This window comes from Schistocerca serialis, chromosome 1 (genome assembly GCF_023864345.2).
Source record: "Schistocerca serialis cubense isolate TAMUIC-IGC-003099 chromosome 1, iqSchSeri2.2, whole genome shotgun sequence".
Classification (NCBI taxonomy): domain Eukaryota; kingdom Metazoa; phylum Arthropoda; class Insecta; order Orthoptera; family Acrididae; genus Schistocerca; species Schistocerca serialis.
In genome coordinates, this window is record NC_064638.1 from 20,400,934 (window position 1) to 20,422,956 (window position 22,023).

The 22,023-nt window shown below is 44.3% G+C and overlaps 1 protein-coding gene across 5 annotated transcripts in view; it reads right to left on the bottom strand.

Moving 5' to 3' along the window:
- Positions 1 to 22,023, bottom strand: part of LOC126460762 (carboxypeptidase E-like) — a 438,967-nt gene that overhangs the window by 91,560 nt on the left and 325,384 nt on the right. For all 5 annotated transcript variants that reach the window (XR_007585944.1, XM_050095944.1, XM_050095943.1 and 2 more), the window contains 2 exons: positions 20,696 to 20,835; positions 1,787 to 1,926 (listed from right to left, as the gene is read on the bottom strand). Coding sequence is in view for 4 of the 5 variants with exons in the window: in XM_050095944.1 (XP_049951901.1) it covers positions 1,787 to 1,926; positions 20,696 to 20,835 (280 nt within the window). In the remaining variant the exon portion in view is untranslated. The remainder of the gene's footprint in view (positions 1 to 1,786; positions 1,927 to 20,695; positions 20,836 to 22,023) is intronic.

Sequence of the window (22,023 nt, forward strand, 5' to 3'; positions counted from 1 at the left end):
CACTGTCAGAAAAAAAATTTCGCAGCACGAGTAAATAATTAATGTAGAATAATGAAATTTCGTTTGTCTAGGTAAGATATTTAAGCGATTAACATGGCAACATCGCAGCTTACTGTATGTGCGAGATAAGCCACTGCAAATGTGAAATGCTCGTACATTAATAACGGATGTTACCACTAGAATGTCGAATGCAAGCATGCAACTGTGCACGCATTGTGTTGTACATATACCGGGCGTCAGTATGTGAGTTGGGAGTTGCATTCCTGTTGCGCTCGGTCGGTCAATACAGCGACGGTCAGTGCTGTTTGTAGATGACGGTGTCCCGTGTGTGCTCCATTGGAGGCAGCTCTGGTGATCGAGCAGGCCGACGCACTCTGTAGAGCAGATCTGGTTACAAAAACGGGCGAGCGTCATCCTGTTGGAAAACGCTCCCTAGAATTCTGTTCACGAGTGGCAGCACAACAGGTAGAATCACCGTACTGACGTACAGATTTGCAGTCAGGGCGCGCAGATAACCACAAGGGTGCTTCTGCAGTCACACGAAATCGAAGCCCAGAGCACAAACCAGGTGTAGGCAAAACCGAGGCAGCCGCACAAAGAACTTTATCACTATGAGGTCGCACCCGCACTCGTCTGGATATACGCATTGATCCGGTAGCTAAGGGTGTCCTAAAGCTGATTTATCCTCGCCTGAGTCTACTCGGTCCTCGATTTCCTCTAAACTGCCACTGGGAGAGAGTAGATGTCCGAGATGGGGACAGTCGTGCAACGTGTGGACGAGCGTTGTCCTCTTGAAAAATTGCACTACGATACTGTCGCGTGACAGGCAACACACGAAGACCCGTGCTGTCTGCAACGTACAGCTGCGTAGTCAGGGTTCTCCCAACCACAGCCAGCCGTGAAATGAAGTCACATCTGATTCTTCCCCACGCTGTGCCTCTACAAAACACTGGAAGTACAACAATACGGCGATCCCCGCTCGTGGTGGTGAGACGCGGTCCACTACAACCTTAGTGTCGAGCACACTCGCCGTCACGTTCTCGTGCGGTCCAACGTCCGGCCATTTCACATGCCACTGGCCCACAAGTCTGGATCTGCCCCTATTAGACCTACTAGCCAAATGAGACCCGTTTCAAACTCTCTGGTGAGTGTCGATAATGCTGTCTCACACGAGTACGCAGCACCTCGCGTTTCTTCAGTGTGACCAGCTGACATCTGACGGCGCCGTTCACACCCCTCCAGCACCCTGCCAGGCCTGGCAATGGCACTGAACGAGGACAGCGGTGACACACCGTGGGGGCCGTTCTGTCTGTCGCGGAGAATCGCGTATCCATCATTTAGACACCTGCCGATGGTCTGCACGTGTTTGAAGTTGCACGGGCATCTGATCACGTCTTCTGTGAGCTTCACTTTTGTCACAGCCAGTGGGCCATCGTGTGCAAGCCTTGGAACATTGGATCGCAGCTCAGTATTGATTTGTTGATCCCAAAAAAGTTCTATATATTGGGGTGCATAACACATTTTTAAACATTGCTTATGAATGTGTGTACACACACACACACACACACACACACACACACACACACACACACACACGACGTGCCATAAATGTGACAGCAATACTGCAGTAAACAAATGGTCATTTTTATTTTTGCAAGAGGGCTTGCACTGCTTAGAGTATGACATTTTGCGCTTTCTCGTTTCAAATCTCGCATTTTAGATTTTCTGAAATTTCTTGTAGTGAACAGAAACACAGATATAGAGGCGACAGCTGGCGTCGACCCACCTGCCAGATGTAGTGGATGAGGGCGTCCTTGTTGTTGAGCCACTCCTGCTCCAGCGTGTCGGCAGGCGGGTACTTGTCGCAGCCCAGCTCCAGCGTGATCTCGAAGTCGTTGGTGGCCAGGTAGTTAAAGTCTTGCATGCCTGCAACAGACGCCCGAGTCACCAGTTGCCGAGACGCCTAGCACTGTGGCACTCAGAGGGGTGCAGTTCTTAGTAATGTGACTCAAAGTTACGTGCAGTCATACGGTTCAGCAGTAAGTTATTACTTAATACACTCAAAAGTTTGCATAACTATTTTCTATGTACTATCAAGTCGAGAGAGATTCACAAGTTATATAATATTATTACTTAGCCACGAATGTATGTGTGGGTTATTTTAATTTTGAATTGTGTAGGTTAGAGTCATAACTCACATGCTCCAAAATAATGAAAATTGAGATGCCGACATATTCTGATACAGCTTTATACATAGAACATAATTCACGAAACAGTTATTCACATTTGGCACAAGATTCCTGAGAAAACCGGTGTTAAACTTCATGGTTAGTTTCAAATGTCTCATGATCCGCGGGATCTTGTGAATTTTGTCCCGTACCTCATCTTGACCAATCAGCGATTAACTCACTCGTCGCCATTTTCTTTTGTAATAGTAAATATTGATGCCAGTGGAGTGTGTTTTCTGTTTTGTTTAGTCATTCTGGAGAATATAATCCAAGATAGCTGTTGGAATAAAACTGATTTGAGACACAAGTCATGGAAGAAAACGTTTCACCCGTTGGAGAAAGAGGAACGCCAAGGTAACGTTCACACCATTCAGAAATGTGGAAAAGTCAGGAAGCCAAACGAATGAGGTTAGAATATCCTGTTTTCTTCATTGTTTTCAAATTAAACTGATTCTTGTTATAGGCTTCATTTGTTCCTCCACGTAAGAATTTATAGGACTCTTTCTTTGGAACACTGTAGAAGAGAAAGTGGCTTGCAGTCGGAACCAAAAAGTGTTGCATATCGAGTCGCAATACGATAGGTGCCGCGAAACCAACATCGTCCAAACAGCTCAGTATCAAAACTCACAAGATCCAAAATGAGGATTGTGAAAACGTACATGTTCCATAGCTCATTAACAAAACTCACATTATCCATAATATAACCTTAAATAATTGTAATTTCTCAATAAGCAAACATAATCTGAAATATACATAATGATTTATAGCCATTGTTCTTGCACATACTGATGTCTATGTATGGGACATGCGCACGATGCATCTATAACACGTTTTTAGTCATTTGTGAAAATTTATGTTTTTGGAGCATGTGAGTTATCCTTCTAACCTACTCAATTAACTCCTCACAATATATAATTATTAATTTTCAACACGATGGTGGTCACCTTTATATAGGTTCCTTTGTACAGAAGGGGGTGCTGTGAGCCCGAGATACTGCTGCCGAGAGGTAAATGGCAGTTAGGACCAGCTAGGTGATGGAAACCTGTGTCACGTTTGGCCGCTACAACACGTGCCTCAGCACACTTCAGGCTGACACAGGTCGGCAGGTGAACAGCCGCGACCTGCCACACTCGCTTCCCCGTGCTCGCCCCTCGCTCTATTGTCGCTCATCTCCACTCTATTGTCGCTCATGTCAAGAGACGGCCACTTTGTAACTGTTTTAACTGATACTTTTGTTAAAAGATGAAATCTGATAGCCAATCCTGGAACACTCATTCTCTCCCGTTTCAGTGCAAAAGGTACTGTGTGCTTCGTGCTTCTTTGGCGTGCAATTACCTGGTCAAATCAGCTCTCCTCCTGGAGTTGTGACTGTGGCGTGGACCCCGATCTTCACCTGCGTCGCTATGACTGACCTTTAGTTATTAGTAAACAACATAATCACTCGAGTTAAATCTTGGAACCTTGCCGTATTAATAAGTAATCCCCGACATACAAAGCGTAATACAATCTGAAGACACTTCGCAGGCCGGCCGCGGTGGCCGAGCGCTTCTAGGCGCTACAGTCTGGAACCACGCGACCGCTACGGTCGCAGGTTCGAATCCTGCCTCGGGCATGGATGTGTGTGATGTCCTTAGGTTACTTAGATTTAAGTTGCTCTAAGTTCTAGGGGACTGATGACCTCAGACGTTACGTCTCATACTGCTCAGAGCCATTTTGACACTTCGCACGTATGTTTTCAATCACTGTACTAGCTACATTATGAAATATATAAAGGTAAAACGATTTATAGACAAGTGTCCATTTTGTTTTCAAGTGTTAACAAGTTGAGATACGTTTACGATTAGTGCATGCTGATGCTATATCGTACATTGCATTGCACCTATAAATTACTCATCTCACTTGGTGAGCTACACAACTTAATCGACATTTGTATTACTTTACTGAACTAATTAACTGATGTTAATATAAATATATTTCCGAAGGGATATATGAACTTTCCAGATACTAGTGCAGTGGAATAGTTCCATGTTTATCTGGCGACAGAAACAATTGAGACGCTGAACACATATTCTATAATTCAAAATGGTTCAAATGGCTCTGAGCACTATGGGACTTAACTTCTGAGATCATCAGTACCCTAAAACTTAGAACTACTTAAACCTAAGGACATCACACACATCCATGTCCGAGGCAGGATTCGAACCTGCGACCGTAGCGGTCGCGTGGTTCCAGACTGTAGCGGCTAGAACCGCTCGGCCACTCTGGCCGGCTATTCTATAATTATTTGTCTAATTATACTTACGAATTTGCACTTTCGAGGATGTTATTCTACATTTTGACTTACAACATAATGATTTTACTACGGTACATTGATAATCTTTACTTATGGCCGTCTGACAGCAACTGAATAAAACACAATTGTAGTGCCATACGCGTTTCGTCTTTATTTTCTGCGAGGCATCGTCAGTGCTCTGGAATATGTACATATGTTTGCTATTTAATTTACATTTTGGTCACTGTACGTTTAGGTTATAAACAGTTCTGCTGGTTGGTATTTCCTATTAAGTAGTAATATTTTGAACTGTACTTACAGGTTGCGTGGATGATTTCCCACATATTACGCTCCTGTTGCATTTTTGGTGTTGTTCTTCTTCTTATAAATGCCAAATTCCGGTTTTTCCCACATTTCACAGCTCTGTGAACTGAACATGCAATGTCTTGGTTTGTGTTGCCGACTGTCAGATGTTATTGCCAAAGATCGAATGTTATTCCCAAACTTTCGGGTGTAATTATTGAAGTACCTGTGATCTGTTTGTGTATGCATTTATGTGTATGTGTGGTTTTTGCTTGTTTTGTGGGCTGATATTGTGTGTGTGTGTGTGTGTGTGTGTGTGTGTGTGTGTGTGTGTCTGTGTGCACGTGTGTGTTTGTGTGTCCAGAAGGCGAAGGGGGAAGAGTGATTTTTTTTTCCCTGGTTGTGTGAGAGGAACTATTTTTTCGATTTTTTTATACTATCATTTCCTTTATTAAGTGTAGTAGGGAGCCTGTGCTGATGTGTGTTTGTTCATTTATCACGTGTTTGTTTTCTGCTATGGCTTTCTGGATGTTCAAGTTTTCTTGCGTTTGTATAAGATGTTTATCATGGTTGCTTATTCTCATTATATTCATTTCTTGTTCCATGTTTGTAGGATGGTGGTTGTGGTGTTTTAAATGTTCTGCAAATGTGAAATGGTTTGTTTCGTACTTCCAACAGCTGGTATGTTCTTTGTATCGTGTTTTAAAATTCCTGTATGTCATGCCTACGTATACTGCATCACAACTTTGACATTCAAGATTATATATTCCTGGTTGTTGGAATTTGTCCCTCTTCGTAGCTGGTTGGCTTAGGTGTGACTGGAGGGCTTTTGTTGGAATTTGTCCCTCTTGGTATGTGATTGGAGGGTCTGCCCAGACTTACATGCTATTTGGAAGCCCTGGCTCTTTAGGATGTTTGCAACTCTGTGTGTTAGTTAATGTGTGTAGGTCATAGTGTACCATCTGGTTCTGTTCTGTGTGGTGTTATCTTTGTGTGTGTTTGTTGAGTGTGTTTGTAAGTTTTCAACTTGTGAGTTCTCCTGTATTCTAGAAATGTTGTTTTTGAAACAGCGCGACTGTCTTGCTTGCTCTCTTCGACTGGTTCAAAATTCAGCTCGGTAGTTTTAGGAAATGTTTGCAGTAAAGTAGCTATTGTGATCAATGAAACTTCTACATCCAAGACTGAGGAATTTCCGTGCCATGCAAGCAATGTGGACGGACGGTGATAGATTTCTTTTTTTTTTTGGAAGCCTTATTTTGACTTATTTGTTTTCAGTCACATAAAATAGGAACACGATTTGTTAAACATTATTCTACTAGTGAAGTGTAGAATTTTAAAGTTTTTTCAGAAGTTTTTGATGAGAAAATAGCTAACGAACTGAATGTGGACCCCTGTGAGAAGAGTGATGCAGAGCCTAACCCAGGATAAGGACAAGGAGAATCTGCCGCACAGTGTAGTCGATCAACCTCTTAATCAGCCTTGCTGTTTCAAAAAATGGATGCAGTATCAAGGATGGCGTCCGCAGTGTCGACGAAATTCTGTCAACACTGTGTCCACAGCACACGCTAGGATTTCAAGAAAACAAGACGCTCTGCCGTTGGCACAATACGTTACAGCGAGGGAAATTTTGGAGCAGCACAACGCACTGTACTCCACTAAAACTGTGATGTCCCCTTTAAATTTGAGAACTAAAGTTAGCTCAAGCAGGCTTACCAGAAGGGGAGTGCGTTTTAGGTAATGAAGTTTTATCAAAAACCCAAGCGCAAGATGCGCTGTCCAAAACTGCCCGTCAGCTTTCTGACAAAGACAGCAAAAGAAAATGATGCATGATCAGTTCGAAACATAGTGAAAAATTCCTGCAGACGAATTTGTTGCTTGGCAGTCTGAAAGAAACATGTAAAGAACCAAAGCTATTGATGTGAAGGTGGTAGGAGTAGTTTCGTAGACAACAAATGAGGTCGCATTTGAACGGGACTGTTCAATAAGTAAGCTTCAGGCTGAATTAAGTAACAGTAAGGACAAATTAGGACATTACTTTTCACGATGACGTGATGCTGAATTAGCTGAAGTAAGGAGCGTGGTGCACGACAGTCAATTGGTTGCACATGGCTTAGAGGTTGTGCTCTGTTCCAAACTACCCGCTAATAGGCAACAGGAAGCACAATATGAGCTGATGTGTCCGTCATTGAGTGAATCTTTATAGAAGCTGCGCTGATTTCTACTTGATCACTGCTGGAAGAAGATTTAATAAGATGTAGATAGTATCGAGTGTTTTTACCTAGCAGAAAGATTTTTAAGGTAATTCTGTGTAGTAGAAACATACTCATGCTCGACGTTCAGAAGTTTGGGGATTGGTTGTACGTAAGGGAATCCTACCCTCTGGGCTACGGAGGCAGGTGAATATCGCCACACCTACGATACATTTGAGAAGTCCTTGGCAACGTTCCACACAATTTTAGGTGAAAGTTCTGCTGGTGATGTGGTCTGATCAAAAGAGTGTGAAATTATTAAGATGCCCAACTTACCCATCAGTAACTGTAAGACCATGGGCGCTGAAGGCAATAGATCTCAAAATAACAATACAGCGCTCCCTCCTCCCCCCCCCCCCCCATATGAAGCTGAGTAATGTAGCAATGTAGCGACTGAACACACATTTGTAGTACTTGAGAGTTGGGCGGTGAGCTGTATTACACGCTTTGGACGCCTGTAGAAAAGGAACACAAATATCGTCGTTTCTTCCGCAAAATCTCACTTGCTAATAACTTACACTGACCGTGGTGAACTCTGCCAGGCAATAAAAGTGAAGTCGATCAGCAATGAGAGTGACAGTGTAAGTAAACTGCAACCTGACTTAATTAGCGTTCTGTGAAGTGAGAAGCACATTATGGATAAAGTAAATGTGTCTTCGTATTTGACCCTAAACCACCCGGTCTGATTTAATAAGAATTTTGTTAACATATTTAGATCCCTGTTTTCTGCATGTCGTGCTTATACATAGACATGCAGAAAACGGGGCTAACGCTCTCCGAATGTGGAGGTGGCTGGACACAGTCGAGTACAGGGCTGCATTACGCCTCCCGATCAGTGCATTTGGGCTAGGTCTTGGCGGCTGTGCTACATTTACAGTCAAATTTAGAACACAGAAAGAGGTTCTTATGTCGTGATCGCATGGCTAGATCTGACCTAAAATCGATATAATTCCGAATAAAGACGACGGATTAGGTATAAATTGACAGAATATACACCGAAGTGCTGTGAAATTGAGGAAGTACTTGGGTAGCTTCCTGTTCGCGCTGAACAACTTGAGCATCTGAGCACGTATGCGGCAACAGGAGGAATCCGGGAAAACGCCGAAACGAATGGAATCAGGGAGATGGTCAATTTTTTTCCGTTGAGGCAGTACTATACCGTATGCGTATTGAGGAACCAATGATACACGAGTTGACTACTGTATTTGATGCTTTTCAAGAGGACAAACAACGATTCACGTCTAAAATTACTTGCATCTGCGTTGAAGGATAACTGAGAGCGGACGGGGTGATCGACTGGGACACAGCTGTAACGAGGTACGATTTAATGGTTGACTGATATCATTCTAGAAAAGGAGGAGTTGCCGCAGGTTAATTTTTTTCCAGTGTGACATAGCCTTCGTTCTACTCGTATACAGCCACGTGTTCTGTATGTGGATTAAAGCACTGTCTACTTGCGATCGTTAATGGTAAACCTATCGGTCATCAGAGGACTTCCATCTCATGTGTGATTAAACGTGACACATTGCTCTAAACGAACTTTGATTTAAGCGATCCTCCTGTCGCATCCTGGGTGTAAAATTAAGACTTCAGCGCCATAACTAAGTAAGCGATAGGAGCTTGTGAGGCGCTGCAATCCCCGTGTACACAAATGGCCGACACATGTGCTGTTTACAGAGTTAGTGACGGAAAGACTTGTAATTTTCATATGGCGGAGGCTGCTGCTATGCGTTTATCTGTTTCCTTGTAGGAGGTATCCCCCGCTACTAACCATGATTTTATATAGGTCCGATGCAGGCATAGTATAATTTCTGAATCGTGGTCAGATGTGAACATTGGACACTATACGTCTCCGTAAAGCTATGTAGTGCTCGTATCATGCAGAGCAAATGTTTTACGGAAGTAGTTTTCTCGTTTTACGGTTCGATGACATAGTTTATCGTAGAAAAACATCAATAGCTTTGGTTCTTTACAGGTTTCTTTCAGACTTCCTAGCAACAAAGTCATCTGCAGGAATTTTGCTCTATGTTTCGAACTGATCATGCGCTTGAAATATATTTCTCACACTGTAACATTAACGATGCTACAATTCCATACGTCTGATAAGTCGCAAACGCACACGAGCTAACACGTTGTATCCTTAGGAGTGCGTGTGTTTATGTTCTCTCTCTTACAAATATCTCTCCGGTGCCGATCCTAGACTGTAGAGTTGATAGCTTGGTTGATTTACGTAAAGATGCGTCGAACTCGATCCGTCTGGGGCTCCATCGCGTATAAAAATCAATCATTTGTTGTTCATCTTAACTGTCTGCTATTATATGACGGCACTTTGAAATCTGTTACTATACATCGATAAGGAGTGCTAAGCTCCTCGACATGGGCGCATCTCGACAAATCTCGTGCACTTGGACGGGATAGGAGTCGGAAAGCTCAATTTTGTTCACGAGACGTGGAGTATAGCGGACGTCTTCTGGTTGGCTGCAGATTAATTCGCTAACGGTGCTGCAGGTAAGGTTGGTCAATGACAGTGTGATGAGGGTCTTTCACTCTCTAATTTTGCCCGAAAACAGCGAGAATGCTCTGTGACTCCCATACGCAGAGAGATAGATCGTAAATTAAACACTATGCACGAGGTGATAGAGATTGTGGAGTGCTGTCAGGTATACTTTGACGATTTATGTGATAGAGAATTAAGACTGAATGGACGTACTGCTCAGTCATCTATCCATGTTCGCAATGACACTCACAACGTGGATAGGGCATGGTTTAGCTACGATACTGAAATTGGGGAAACATGCTGTCACATCATTGGCCGCTGTTGAACTTAGTGTAAAATTCTTCGGGCTATCAAGTGTGCTTCTTATTATTAGAGTACATAGATGGTGCCTTTTCCATCCCATCCTACCATTCGTTAGCAGGTAATGATTGACTGATATGGCTTGTTTGAGTTGGGGAAAAAGTTTTGGTGGATGGACAGCAACTTCTGGGGGTTGCTACAGCGAAAATAAGAGGAATGAGTTGAAAGGGAACGCATAGCCGTCAGCTATTCCATCAGTGTGAGCGACGAGTCTACATGTAGAGTTCGTGAAGCACCTTCGGACAATAGTTTGGAGACCTACAGCAAGTCTTCCAGTTTGCTTGTGTTGTAAGTCTCTTTTATTTAAAATCAGCATATGTGTGGCATGTTATGGGTCCTGCCGTAAGACACAGAAGGCAGTAGCAGCAGCAGTTTGAGGTGTAAATTGGGAGAGGGACTGTATATGCCGCTAGGGATGCTTGGCTGGCTGCGCGCTGTGCTATTCTGGGGAGTATTGTGCATTCTCCTTCTCTGCACTAGATCGCAGAGCAGCTGGTCGTCATTGCACCAGGATCGGTGCCTAGTTGACTTCTAAATGGGATGAGCTTCTATAGTTCGTAATATTTTTCTGTTGGGGGGTAGAGAATAACTATGTTAACATGGTGGGCTGACTGATTTGAATGGGCGCGGATCTGTAGTACTTGTATGTAGTTCGGGGACGTGCCACATTGCGCGCATTTCCGCCGAATGGTCAAAACACGCTCCTGTTGCACTAACTAAGGTCGTTCTGTTTCTACATGGGTTGAAGAAGGTGGTGGATATGTCTTTCTCCGACGTTTGCTCAGTTCCGACTTAAATTGGACGATCACATTCACAAAGCTGTAGAAATGGAATCAGTTGCAAGATGCGTACGGGGTCACTAAAACGAAGTTGGAAGTTTACTGTAGCAGCTACGTTCGGGAAACGTTACTCGTTTCGAGATATGACAGTGCCAGAAATATCATTCAGTAGCGGTTTTAATAATTAAAGGAACTGTCAGTGGGATCGAACGCGGGTATGTGCTTGAATGGAACGACCAGATTCCAAATGACTGGCAACATTTCTAGCGGACAGCGTGACACTACAGATCAGGGAGACTAGTGTACATTTTTACGATCTCAATCAGCACATCATCTACTACTACTACTGTTTGTGTTCCTTCTCAGTCAATCATCGGCTATAACTCAGAGGATATATCGCTGAACATCTGATATGATCTCGAGACAGAATGCGCTAGAAATGCTATAGAATTATTTACCTTGGGCTGTGTCATGGAGTCGCAAATACCGCTTACATACCACGTTCCTTAGCCGATTGACTTTCGAATACGGTAATTTTATCACTAGGTTGGATCGTGGGCTTACACATTCCTACGATCACCGCTACGGTATTTGCCCAGAAAAAAGAAAACTAGCTAGTTCAGAGGTAATGTCATACCACAATTTGTAAAGCGGGTATAGCTTTTAACATGGATACTTGTGTGCACCTGTAGAACCAGGAGCACGTGTGGGAGGAACATGCAATAGTTGTTGCGATCGGGTTTTTCTCTTTAGCATCTGGTCGATAACGTCTCTCTTTCTATGACATGCTGGTAGGACTCGCAAGAAGAACATAAGGGACACGCACACACATCTCTGATTTCTGGTCCGTATTATTTCACATTGTAGGCAATGATTTATTGACCAAATATTATAATTAGTAGTAGTGGTGGTTGCGTGATATGTCCGTATTTGAGCATCAGGTTTATAAAGTATGTGTTTGTGGAAAGGAGATGACTATGCCCTGTTGTAGGGAAGGTATGGATTTGATTTGGAATACTGTGATAGCAAATGGAAGAGTATGTCCAATCATAAGGCAGGTGCAGATATTTCCATTTCCAGAGGCACCGCCTTCAGTAGGGTGTACTTCCGATACTTAGCTCATTGTCGAATGATGTTCAATTGAGACCGTGATCATAAGATGGGCAGCTTTCGTGATCAAGTAGAAATTTGAGAATATTGTGGATGGAGATGCATTTGAGGTGGACTGTTATTCACTTCCATGTAAATTGTTCGGTTGACTGCTTCTGTACATTTCGGGCCTTTATTTAGTTGAAAGAAGATCGATTGTGGTGTATCCATGTGGCATGTGGAAAACATGTTTTCCTGTTCTCTAGACATGGGAACGACCTTAGTTGGCTTGTAAATTATAGGGATGTTTTGGAATTTGTTAGATCAGCGAGATCAAAGATCGGGCTTCTACTGCCGTGTGCTTGATATCGAGAAGTACGCGAAAATGATCTAATATTATGGCCGAAATAGGTGTGTTCTTGTAATACAAGAGTCTGCCTGGAGATGGGTGTAGAAAAGCAAGTAAGCATACAGGGCCGGACCAGAAACAGTAGCTCGTTTGTACCGAGGGGAAACGAGATTGTCTTTGCACATAAGTTGTGAGAGTGACTTCGATTGAGTGACGCCTTTCTCATGTAAAAGGGGTGATTTTGCATGCCACAGGATAGGAATTGTATGTTTACTACATCGAGACGGTACGCATTGACATATTGCTGAGTTGGAGATCGGTTTCACACACTAATATTCAAGCTCCTGCCATGAGTGGGAGGACAGTGTACATGAGTAGTTTTCTTTACATATTTGATGATGTGTATGGCACTTTGCGAGGTTTAGTTGTTGGTGCAATATGGCGAACAGTGTAAAATAGTTTATTGCGGCTGAATGTCACGTCTGCAGAAAGAAAGAAAAGGTGGATGGTGCTTTCCTAGGACTGGGGAGCATCGTGACATACAGCTTGTACGAGTGTAGGCATACGATAATTTTTCAGGTGCTGTACAGATACAAAAGATAATTGCAGTGTTAGTGTAAAATGTGTATATACTGGATTGTTAAGTTAGTGTTGTTTATCTTGCGGCATGACTAGAGAGGATGACTGTGTGTGCTACAGTTAGGGACGTATAGATTGATCACATGGATAATCGAGAGAGATTTCTTATGTTGAGAATTATGTGTGCTATAGACAGTAAAATTGGTTCGAGAAGCACAGCCGTCAAGGGGAGACATTAACTGTACAACGATGGGTGTCAGACTGTAGCAGCAATGGTAATATTTAATTGTAGTTACACCAGCACATATGTTCCTGGCTTCCAATATCGTTGTGGGTATGGTGTGTATTTGATGATCTATAAACAAGTTTAAGGGTTTAATTGTAATGGAATTTAGCCATCTGTGGAAAATAATTTTACCTCTGAAAGTCCCAGAAAGAAGAGGTGGATGGTGCTTGGATACCAGCGGCATCAGTAATTCGGCGAGTAAATTCGATAAGAGCAAATGATAATGCTGGATTCATTCACATGTTTTGTGCTGGGATATGGGAGCCTTTACACAGCTGTGTGAACATTTGCATATGTTGAGAGCAGGATGGGTATCACGTGATGGAGTGGGTATCACGTTAGGTCCGCGAGGAAGACTGCATTGGACGCTACTGTGCGTTATTTTCGTAAAGAGGTTCTGTTAGGGCAAGAATTTCCGTGCATACAGGCTGAGAGAAGACTACTAAAAAAGAGCACGCTAAGTATTTCTGGGGGACCATGGAATTTACTAGAGCTCGACTTGGTTATTATTTCAGATAGCAATGTGGCTTGAATGTAAGATTAAGAATGTTGTGCTTGCGATGGTAAGTAGGTATGCGCGGCGAGCATCAGTAAAACGTCGCGTATGGTCCATTACGATCGCTAAAAAGAAAGCAGGTTCTGCTATTCTGGAGTGGATTCCTGCAGTGTCTTCACCGGATCGCACGGTTAGAGTGAGGGTAACGAGGAAGGCCCCATGCACGTGGCCCTGCGTGGTGTGCGCACACTGTAAACAAGATCGCACCATCAACGGCGCCGTCATACGACTTTCGCCTGTCACGTGTGTCTAGGTGAACACGTATTTGGCTAGGAATTTCTCAGAAATGAAGTACGAATGAGATGTCGCCACCTCATGCTTGCGGGACCCGGGCGGGGGCCTGTGCGTGGTTTGACAGCTGAAGACCGCGCCACGTCGTTGGGGTTGCCTGTGCGCTCTACTGGACAGGGGTTGGCGGAGGGTGCTTGCACGTGTTGGTTGACTTATTTTGCGAGCAGGTCTGTAGGCTGTGCTATGCGTTATTTGGACAGCTTACGTGTACTAAGTGTGTTTAGACATTGTTGTTGTTGTTGTGGTCTTCAGTCCTGAGACTGGTTTGATGCAGCTCTCCATGCTACTCTATCCTGTGCAAGCTTTTTCATCTCCCAGTACCTACTGCAACCTACATCCTTCTGAATCTGCTTAGTGTATTCATCTCTTGGTCTCCCTCTACGATTTTTACCCTCCACGCTGCCCTCCAATACTAAATTGGTGATCCCTTGATGCCTCAGAACATGTCCTACCAACCGATCCCTTCTTCTGGTCAAGTTGTGCCACAAACTTCTCTTCTCCCCAATCCTATTCAATACTTCCTCATTAGTTATGTGATCTACCCATCTAATCTTCAGCATTCTTCTGTAGCACCACATTTCGAAAGCTTCTATTCTCTTCTTGTCCAAACTATTTATCGTCCATGTTTCACTTCCATACATGGCTACACTCCATACGAATACTTTCAGAAATGACTTCCTGACACTTAAATCAATACTGGATGTTAACAAATTTCTCTTCTTCAGAAACGCTTTCCTTGCCATTGCCAGCCTACATTTTATATCCTCTCTACTTCGACCATTATCAGTTATTTTGCTCCCCAAATAGCAAAACTCCTTTACTACTTTAAGTGCCTCATTTCCTAATCTAATTCCCTCAGCATCACCCGACTTAATTAGGCTACATTCCATTATCCTTGTTTTGCTTTTGTTGATGTTCATCTTATATCCTCCTTTCAAGACACTGTCCATTCCATTCAACTGCTCTTCCAAGTCCTTTGCTGTCTCGGACAGAATTACAATGTCATCGGCGAACCTCAAAGTTTTTATTTCTTCTCCATGAATTTTAATACCTACTCCGAATTTTTCTTTTGTTTCCTTTACTGCTTGCTCAATATACAGATTGAACAACATCGGGGAGAGGCTACAACCCTGTCTTACTCCCTTCCCAACCACTGCTTCCCTTTCATGTCCCTCGACTCTTATAACTGCCATCTGGTTTCTGTACAAATTGTAAATAGCCTTTCGCTCCCTGTATTTTACCCCTGCCACCTTTAGAATTTGAAAGAGAGTATTCCAGTCAACATTGTCAAAAGCTTTCTCTAAGTCTACAAATGCTAGAAACGTAGGTTTGCCTTTTCTTAATCTTTCTTCTAAGATAAGTCGTAAGGTCAGTATTGCCTCACGTGTTCCAGTGTTTCTACGGAATCCAAACTGATCTTCCCCGAGGTTGGCTTCTACTAGTTTTTCCATTCGTCTGTAAAGAATTCGTGTTAGTATTTTGCAGCTGTGACTTATTAAGCTGATAGTTCGGTAATTTTCACATCTGTCAACACCTGCTTTCTTTGGGATTGGAATTATTATATTCTTCTTGAAGTCTGAGGGTATTTCGCCTGTCTCATACATCTTCCTCACCAGATGGTAGAGTTTTGTCAGGACTGGCTCTCCCACGGCCGTCAGTAGTTCCAATGGAAAATTGTCTACTCCGGGGGCCTTGTTTCGACTCAGGTCTTTCAGTGCTCTGTCAAACTCTTCACGCAGTATCATATCTCCCATTTCATCTTCATCTACATCCTCTTCCATTTCCATAATATTGTCCTCAAGTACATCGCCCTTGTATAGACCCTCTAAATACTCCTTCCACCTTTCTGCTTTCCCTTCTTTGCTTAGAACTGGGTTTCCATCTGAGCTCTTGATATTCATACAAGTCGTTCTCTTATCTCCAAAGGTCTCTTTAATTTTCCTGTAGGCGGTATCTATCTTACCCCTAGTGAGATAGGCCTCTACATCCTTACATTTGTCCTCTAGCCATCCCTGCTTAGCCATTTTGCACTTCCTGTCGATCTCATTTTTGAGACGTTTGTATTCCTTTTTGCCTGTTTCACTTACTGCATTTTTATATTTTCTCCTTTCATCAATTAAATTCAATATTTCTTCTGTTACCCAAGGATTTCTACTAGCCCTCGTCTTTTTACCTACTTGATCCTCTGCTGCCTTCACTACTTCATCCCTCAAAGCTACCCATGCTTCTTCTATTGTATTTATTTCCCCCATTCCTGTCAATTGCTCCCTTATACTCTCCCTGAATCTCTGTACAACCTCTGGTTCTTTCAGTTTATCCAGGTCCCATCTCCTTAAATTCCCACCTTTTTGCAGTTTCTTCAGTTTTAATCTACAGGTCATAACCAATAGATTGTGGTCAGAGTCCACATCTGCCCCTGGAAATGTCTTACAATTTAAAACCTGGTTCCTAAATCTCTGTCTTACCATTATATAATCTATCTGATACCTTTTAGTATCTCCAGGGTTCTTCCATGTATACAACCTTCTTTCATGATTCTTAAACCAAGTGTTAGTTATGATTATGTTGTGCTCTGTGCAAAATTCTACCAGGCGGCTTCCTCTTTCATTTCTGTCCCCCAATCCATATTCACCTACTATGTTTCCTTCTCTCCCTTTTCCTACACTCGAATTCCAGTCACCCATGACTATTAAATTTTCGTCTCCCTTCACAATCTGAATAATTTCTTTTATTTCATCATACATTTCTTCAATGTCTTCGTCATCTGCAGAGCTAGTTGGCATATAAACTTGTACTACTGTAGTAGGTGTGGGCTTCGTATCTATCTTGGCCACAATAATGCGTTCACTATGCTGTTTGTAGTAGCTTACCCGCATTCCTATTTTCCTATTCATTATTAAACCTACTCCTGCATTACCCCTATTTGATTTTGTGTTTATAACCCTGTAGTCACCTGACCAGAAGTCTTGTTCCTCCTGCCACCGAACTTCACTAATTCCCACAATATCTAACTTCAACCTATCCATTTCCCTTTTTAAATTTTCTAACCTACCTGCCCGATTAAGTGATCTGACATTCCACGCTCCGATCCGTAGAACGCCAGTTTTCTTTCTCCTGATAACGACATCCTCTTGAGTAGTCCCCGCCCGGAGATCCGAATGGGGGACTATTTTACCTCCGGAATATTTTACCCAAGAGGACGCCATCATCATTTAACCATACAGTAAAGCTGCATGCCCTCGGGAAAAATTACGGCTGTAGTTTCCCCTTGCTTTCAGCCGTTCGCAGTACCGGCACGGCAAGGCCGTTTCGGTTATTGTTACAAGGCCAGATCAGTCAATCATCCAGACTGTTGCCCTTGCAACTACTGAAAAGGCTGCTGCCCCTCTTCAGGAACCACACGTTTGTCTGGCCTCTCAACGGATACCCCTCCGTTGTGGTTGCACCTACGGTACGGCTATCTGTATCGCTGAGGCACGCAAGCCTCCCCACCAACGGCAAGGTCCATGGTTCATGGGGGGGTGTTTAGACATAACTGTGCTGAATTATTTAGGAGTAGTCTGAATGTCTGTACTTAAATTGTTTGTGTAAATTAGGAGTTGTTTGTGTGTATGCAGACTGTGTATTGTGGCCCCAAGCATAACATTGTAAGATAGCAGATTTTGCACCTTGCATGATGCTAAATCAGTACTAAAACACCGAATAATAATTGATAATTGGCCCACCGGTAGGAGAGAATGGACACAGAAAAGGAAGTTGTATGTGTCATGTCAGACTAACGAGATGGGCTCAGCGGCTGCAACACGGCCGGAACCCCTAAGGAAGTTGCTTATGTCACGTCAGACTAACGGGATGGCCGCGGCCGGTCCCCTTTGTCGGCTGGCACTTCAGACCACCAAACACGTTCGGAGAGGCTGGGCCATCACAACAAGAAGCGAGAAGGAGCTATATGCGAAAGAGAGAAAGACGATTTCGCGCCACAGTGGAAAATTTGCGGAAGACTGTGACGGAATTGGCGCAGAGCGCGTAGAGATACGTGTTAAAAGTTTGGCGGCAACAGTAACCGCGGGAGAATTCTGTGTCGTGGTTGGGTACAAACGCGCACGGATACATGAAGTCTGTGTCGTGATTGGCTACCAACGCGACCGGGTCCATGCGGCGAAGAACGGCCAGGTTTGCAAAAACTCTGAAGGAGGACTCTGGGGTCGGCTGTGGAGGAGAGCAGTCGCGGTGTCTTGCTGCCCTGCTCGGGGAGCGTGGAGAGAAGTAGGTTTGAGAAGTTGCCGGCATTGAGTCCAGTGGTTACTCTCCAAGTCTGAATAGTTCAGAGCATACGACTCCACATCTGTTCCTCTGAGGAGGGAAACAGATTTGTACTAACTGGTGGTGTTCATATGCAATCTGAAGAGTACCTTTGCTGCCGCGCACTTGAGTCGACCAACTACTCTTGGCATATGTGCAAGTAGCTTGAGTATTGACTAGTGACGAACTCCGCAATTGAACACTTACGTACAGGAGTTTACGGGCGCAAACCACGTCCACGTTGGAGACTAAAGCCAAGCTCGCTCACGGGAAAGACGGCACCACGACGTTGGCTGGGCCGACCGTCGTAATCATCACGGAGAATTACGCTGATATTAGCAATCATCAGCCAAAGTAGGGAACTGTAATTCTAAATGAGTTCGTATTCCGCCAGCTCTTTGACTGGCGCTCTCTGAGTCTGTGCCCGTTCAGGCAGAACTGCAATAGAGTCACTTGCGGGTTCAGTGTTGACTTAAGAGTTAGGAAAAGAGGATGCATTGTGCCAATGATAGGTTACTTAGGTTAGCGAGTGTATTGTATTCTCATGTTGTGCTAGAAATATTGCTCATCCTGTTCTGAATAAATCTTAATTTGGTATCATATGCTAATCACCGCATTATTGATTTCGTAGCTAGCAATCACCATTTTTTGTTTAATGATTAGAGTGTAATGATCATTTCGATGCAAATGATACTGGGAGCATAACCGTGCGTTTAAACAGAGCCAACTTAAGTCAGATAGCAACTCATGGTCGACTAAGACTACCAATAGATATTTTTCAATATGTCGATAATTATACAATAAACCCCTCATAAGTTGCAACGTGACGAGTATTTTGCGTCAGTATGATAAATATATTCGATCCCTAAACAAAATATTCCAAACTAAATAGAGTGCACTACTTCTTTACTCTCCCCAGCAGCCCAGCGGAATCTGAGCCATTTTCGCGCCATTTTCCTCCTACAGACCACAATCTGGGATTAGGTCACAGGAGGGATGACAGTATCCTGTGGTGGCAGTAATGTGTAGTAGGTCAGTTGGAGTCTAGATCTTGTGGTGAAGACATTGATTGGAAAATAAAAAGTTATGCCCTTAATAGAGAGAGTCGTTTCCCCGCTATTTTGCCCCACCATCTTGGATTACGTCATGCACTATGCACGTTAGCACACGTTAGTGCACGTTAGCCCGACAACATGGGCTGGTGGGGGGATGTGGCGGATGGTTGATTCCAGGTCCTAGGTTCTATGAAGTCGAATCACGTGACAAATGGAGTATCGAACAGGAGTGCAGCATTTCAAGGATGGATGGGAGGGGGGGGGGGGGTGCTAGGTCACGAATGAACACCGCGCTGATAGTGGAAAAATGTGGAACTTCTCATTTGATCACTGAATATTGGAATTGTAAACTGAGTTATGAATATGATTAAAACTGAAATGGAATTGAGTAGTTAGGTAATTGATAGGTTAGATGCGCAATGTTGGTGTCACTTGTGTTCAGTTAAATTCGTTAGCATATTTACAGAATGCTGTGTCCGGTGCGACTATTAAGGTGCGGGTCTGAGGCTGTGGCGTTATCAGTCGCTACAGAGATAGCAGACGATGTCGTGTCGTCACGGTAGCGCCCTCTGGGCTCTGGAGCTCGTGGTGAACACACTGCGTGCCGCCATCTCGAATAACGGTGCTTGCGTCATCACCTGACACCAGGAGAGCGCCCTGTGGTGGCAGTTGGAGTCCAGACCCAGTGGGGAATAAAGACAAGTACTATTTTCCCGCCATTTTCTTTACTTAGTGTAGATAAGAGTGGTGTGGTGCATTATCCTGCTGGAATTTGAACTTCGGGCCATCTTCTGGAGGAGGGGGGCGTGGCACTTTCCCGCCAAAATTCAAACTTCCCGCCAAAATGCGAAATCTCGATTGACGTCACAGCCGCCATCTTGGATGACGTCATCGCCGCCATCTCGGATAACGGTACTTCGGAATGAGAGCGGTCTCGTTCCAATACTCCCATCGCTAATGTGGCTGAGAATTCTCATCGCTTTCTGCCGCCACTGCCATTCTTTTTGAAAGGCCTGTGACTGTAGATCGCTAGACTGTCTTTTCTCGTGCGAACGGACACTGGACCTGTGAATGTCCTTTGTACCAGAAACAAAAGCGAAGGGTAAACAGTGCTGACATCACGATTCTGCCGAAATGAAGAGAGTTGTGCCGACTGAAAAGTGCCACACTGCAGTACTCACCTCTCTGTGACCGACAACTGGTCCGGGAAAATTTAATAGACGTAGTAGCAGATAGTTCTGTTTCTAATTGCAACTAGGGATGTACATAACTTGTCGTATATTTGTGGTTTAATCATTATGACACACCAACCTAAGCTACTTTGATGTACGAATGTGCCTGAGGTCAGAAATAAATAAACGCCTCAGAAGGGTCGACGGCGTCATCCTTGTTACTGACAAACCTCTCTAAATGGTGACCACCACCGAGCTGAAAATTAATGAACAGGAAGGAGACACACCGCAACTGGAAGTAAGCGAGAAGTGCTCGTCGGCTACTGACCTCCCTGGACGCTGTACCAGGCTGCGCCGTTGGTGATGCCGCCCTGCTTGCCGAAGCTGAAGTCGTCGCCCCTGTCGCAGCCGGGGCGGCTGCGGTTGGCCATGGTGGCGTGCTGCTGCGCGTAAGACAGCGCCAGGTGCCTGCGGACACGCAAGCGCACCGACCAGGGAGCTGTAGGGGCTGCAAACTGGAGGCAAACGTCACAAGACGGAGCAACGAGAAGAAAACGACCGATAAAATATCTCGTATGGATAGTGATCCCACGGGCCTCTACGAAACTGTTTTGAAAATTTAATGCCGTAAGTGAAAAATGTACCATTTTTATAAGGGTGGTGCACACCAGTAGCCATCCATCTGACTTTTTCTTATCACTCCGTACCTCGTTCTATCCACGTTTCTGAATTGGCACGTACGAATACATTTTATGTTTACACAATTGTAAGTAGACAGTCTTTCTCTGAACTTAACAAATGCGTATTCCATTTCACAGTACCATTAACGTATCTCATCATTAATACTGACAGTCGCCCTAAGGGAACTGACAATCAGGCATTTTGCAGACTGTACTACCTCGGTTGTTCTCAATCTATAGCTGGGTTCACTTGCTGCAACGCTAATAGTGTAAGATCTAGGAAGGTGTTAACAAATGCGTCGCTAATTTGCTCTCTGTCAGATGCCTGACGTGTGTGCGGTGGGTGCCTGTCAAGTCACGCTGTGCTGTTTCTGACACGTGTTGTAGTGTGTGCTGTGGGACAGACGGCTGCCCACGTGCAGCATACACGGCCCCGTGGCGTACGTCACAGCACGTGCAACTGCCGGTCGTACCAGTTGCAGCTACCGCCTTACACTCTCGGTAACGTACCACAAATGTAAGTGCTCTACTTTTTACATGTACACTGAGACAGCCGGGCGTTGGCGACATTTGTCGGGCGAGGCAGCTGATGTGGCGCCGCGAGAGGCCCCGACCAGTGGCTGTCTGAAGCTGCAGCTGCGCCCTGTTGAGGGAGAGTGACTCGAGCAGGCTGCGTGTGAGTAGCTGCGGCGGGGCGCCGCCAGCCTGCGCGGCTACGTCCGCCTGAGTACCACTGCCACAGGTCTCGAGCTGGAAGCGAGGGGAAACGACGGCCGGGATTTTTCCCCAGGGCACGCAGCTCTCCTGCATTATCGAGGGCTCGGATGGAAAACCAGCACCAAGCAAAGAAGAGAAAGCTGAAAAGTGGCAGGAATCTACAGAGCACGTGTACAACCGAAATTATCTTCAGTGTAGTATTACAGAAAGGGAAGATACGATACTGAGAGAATAATTCGACACAGCAGTAAAAGAACTC